At 49.4% G+C, this 3,548-nt stretch overlaps 2 protein-coding genes across 5 annotated transcripts in view; one reads left to right on the top strand and one right to left on the bottom strand.

Moving 5' to 3' along the window:
* RAB37 (RAB37, member RAS oncogene family) overlaps positions 1-3,548 on the bottom strand; it is a 73,434-nt gene that overhangs the window by 33,055 nt on the left and 36,831 nt on the right. The gene's annotated exons all lie outside the window — the stretch shown is intronic.
* CD300LF (CD300 molecule like family member f) overlaps positions 1-3,548 on the top strand; it is a 45,024-nt gene that overhangs the window by 28,679 nt on the left and 12,797 nt on the right. For all 4 annotated transcript variants that reach the window (XM_037741003.1, XM_017535649.2, XM_037741002.1 and 1 more), the window contains exon 3: positions 281-467. In XM_037741003.1, the coding sequence (XP_037596931.1) occupies positions 428-467 (40 nt within the window). In that variant the 5' untranslated portion in view covers positions 281-427. The remainder of the gene's footprint in view (positions 1-280; positions 468-3,548) is intronic.

The following is a 3,548-nucleotide window of genomic DNA, read 5'->3' as shown; positions in this document are numbered from 1 at the left end:
CCCAGGCTGGAGTGCAGTGGTGCAATCTTGGCTCACTGCAACCTCTGCCTCCCAGGTTCAAGCGATCCTCCTGCTTCAACCTGCCAAGTAGCTGGCACTACAGGCACACGCCATCATGCCCAGCTAATTTTTGTATTTTTAGTAGAGACGGGGTTTCACCATATTGCCGAGGGTGGTCTTGAACTCCCTACTTCATGATCCGTCCACCTCGGCCTCCCAGTGTGCTGGGATTATAGGCCTGAGCCACCGCGGCTTACCAGCCACTTTCTTCCTCTTTTAGTCTCATTCACCCATGGGAAGTGACTGAAGGAGGAAGTTCAAGGGCGAGAGTGAGCGCCAGCAGAAGGCTGGGTGATGGGTTGGAGTCTGTAGTTCATTCCTGCTGCCAGGCTTCACCGAGGGCAACGGGGACCCTTTTGAAGAGAAGATGTCCCTGCTGACGCTCTTCTCCCTCTTCTGGCTCTCAGGTGAGTGGGCCTGGGTAGATCTTCTTGGGAGAAGCTTAGCCAGCAGGAGGAATTGGCTGACAGAGGGAAGAAAGAACCTGGCCAGAAGGTGTCCGTTATGGTGTGAACCTTGTGCGTTTCATCCACGTACACACTCACCCGGTGTTTCTGTGGCCAAGGCAGGGATACAGGGCATGGCTTTATCATGAAGCCAGTGAAGGCAGAATTCCTGACCCCCAGAGGCTGATCATGTGAAATGGACAGATAGTAGGCCCCGCTGGCCAGGGAAAAGCAGAGGAGGAACCCAGACTGCTCAGGAGAGCGGGCAAAGGCCTGATCCTGGACTGGGTGGTCTGTCACCTGCGTGGATGTGTTGAGCAAGGGCAGGTGTCAGGGAAGAAGTGAGGCTGGAGAGGCTCTGAAAGGAGGAAAGAGGGAGTTTGCGGGCAGAGAGGGAGTGGTGGTTCTAGGCATCTGGGGCAGAAGGAAATAGTAGAAGTTGCTGAGAGACTGGAAAGGTCAAGAGGAGATAAACTCAGCAGGGGCGTAGAGGAAAGGAGGGACAGAGACGTGGGCATAGCCAGAGGGCGGGAGGCACCTTAAGTTGGTGCATACAATTTTGAGTAAAAATGAAAGGAGGCTAGGCAAAGAGGCTCATGCCTGTAATCCCAGCACTTTGGGAGGCCGAAGTGGGCAGACTGATTGAGCTCAGGGATTCAAGACCAGCTTGGGTAACATGGCAAAACCCTGTCTCTACCAAAAATACAAAAATTAGCCGGGCATGGCAGCATGTATCTATGGTGCCCGCTACCTGGGAGGCTGAGGCCTGAAGATCACTTGAGCCCAGGAATCGGAGGCTACGGTGAGCTGTAATCACACCACTGCACTCCAGCCTGGGTGACAGAGCAAGATCCTGTCTCTTAAAAAAAAGAAAGAAAACAACAACAACACAAAATGTAAAGAAGTGCTAAGTACTGTGAGGAAAACAGAACAAGATGATATGTTACAGTGGGACTCAGGTGGTGGGGGTGCTTTAGGTCAGGTGGGCTGAACAACCCCCCTGAAGAGGGTCCCAGATGTCTGTCTGAGCCAGGACCTGGGAAAAATAAGTTGGAGAAGGATCAGACACAGGATTGGGACCAGCCTTCCAGGCACAGGGAACAGCAAATACGAGGGCTCCGGTGTGGAAATGAGCTTGGCCTGGGCACCTCTGAGGAACAGGGAGGTCAGCACGGTCACAGGTTTCAGAAGAGCCTGGTGGGGAGATCGGAGGGGGGATATTATTATCTTTTGGGAGGAAAGGTCTTGCGGAGGGAAGTGATGTGTCTAGAACTGCGAGGCTGGTAAGGGTAGAGCAGGGAGAGGCTCATGAACTCTTGGCCCTGAATTTCAGCATGGAAATAGAGAAGGCAGACTTTGGGTGAGATGTTAGGAAATGCCTTGGTACAGTGAGACCAGGACAGGTGCGGCTGCTTTTTCTCTGACATCTGGAAATGGGATAATTTGGTGGCGAGCAGATGTGAGAGTCGTGTTGGGGGTAGGTGTGGTCTGGGACCTGTCTGAAGTGGGCAGAGCTGCCAGCAGGCACAGCTTGGGCAGCGACACGGAGCCCGGAGAGCACTGTGAGCCTTCGTGCATCAGCTTTTGCCAGCCTCTTTCGCGGAACTTCCACCCACAAGCAGCAACGATGCCTGCACCGCTTCCCCCTTCTAAATAATTCATTGTTTTAAAATACTCAAGAAAAAAAAAAATACCCATCAGGAAGTTCGTTTTCTGTGAGAAAGGAAGGTGCCTTTTTTTTTTCGTTGGGGTCTCAATCTATTGCCTAGGCTGGAGTGCGGTGGCATGATCACAGCTCACTGCAGCCTCAACTCCTGGACTCAAGTGATCCTCCTGCCTTGACCTCCTGAGTTGCTGGGATTAAAAGCATGAGCCACTGTGCCTGGCAAGAAAGAGATTTTTGTTTTTATTTTTGAGATGGAGTTTTGCACTTGCCCAGGCTGGAGTGCAACAGCGCAATATCAGCTCACTGCAACCTCCACCTCCTGGATTCAAGCGATTCTCCTGCCTCAGCCTCCCAAGTAGCTGGGATTGCAGGTATGGTGGGCTATTTTTATATTTTTGTTTTTTGGAGACAGAGTCTCACCCTGTGATCCAGGCTGGAGTGCATGCACATGGCACGATCTCTGCTCACTGCAACCTTTGCCTCCCGGGCTCAAGCGATTCTCCTGCCTCAGCCTCCCGAGTAGCTGGGATTACAGGTGCGTGCCACCATGCCCAGATGCTTTTGTATTTTTAGTAGAGATGAGGTTTTGCCATGTTTCCCATGCTGGTTTCAAACTCCTGAGCTCAGGCAATCTGCCTGCCTTGGCCTCCCAAAGTGCTGGGATTACAGGCGTGAGACACTGCACCCGGCCGCACTGGGCTTTTTTCCTACAAGTCTTTATTGTTTCTGTTAAAGTTATTCCTAGGAATTTAATATGCTTTTACTGCTAATGTAAATGAGCACTTTTCCACTTTATTTTCCAACTGTTTATTACCAGTTGATTGATTTTTACATATTTATTGTTTGTTTAGCCACTCTATTAAATTCAATTATGAATTAAAATATTTTTTCATTTAAAATTAAAAAATTTTCTCTAACTTATCATTTCCCTTTTGATAATTATAAATTTATAATTTTCCTACATTGATTAGAACTTCCAGAGTCATGTTATATATATTGTCAATTCATGTTTTGTTAATGATTCAGTAAGAAAGTCTATAGTATTTCACTGTTAAGAATAACTTGGCTGGTGGTGCATGGTGGCTTACGCCTGTAATCCCAGCATTTTGTGAGGCTGAGGTGGGCAGATCGCTTGAGCCCAGAAGTTTGAGACCAGCCTGGACAACAAAGTGAGACCTTTTCTTTGCAAAAAAAAATTAGTCAGGTATGATGGTGCATGCCTGTGGACCTGTGGTCCCAGCTACATGAGATGCTACCGCAAGAGGATCGCTTGAGCCCAGGAGGCTGAGGCTGCAGTGAGCCATGTTCGTATGGAAAGCCAGAAGTCTCACTGCAATCCAGCTTGGGTGACAAAGTGAGACTCCATCTCAAAAAAA

The sequence above is a fragment of the Cebus imitator genome, unplaced genomic scaffold (genome assembly GCF_001604975.1).
Source record: "Cebus imitator isolate Cc_AM_T3 unplaced genomic scaffold, Cebus_imitator-1.0 Scaffold93, whole genome shotgun sequence".
NCBI classification, from domain to species: Eukaryota; Metazoa; Chordata; class Mammalia; order Primates; family Cebidae; genus Cebus; species Cebus imitator.
Note: the sequence above shows the minus strand (reverse complement) of the source record. Positions and strands in the feature narration are given on the sequence as shown.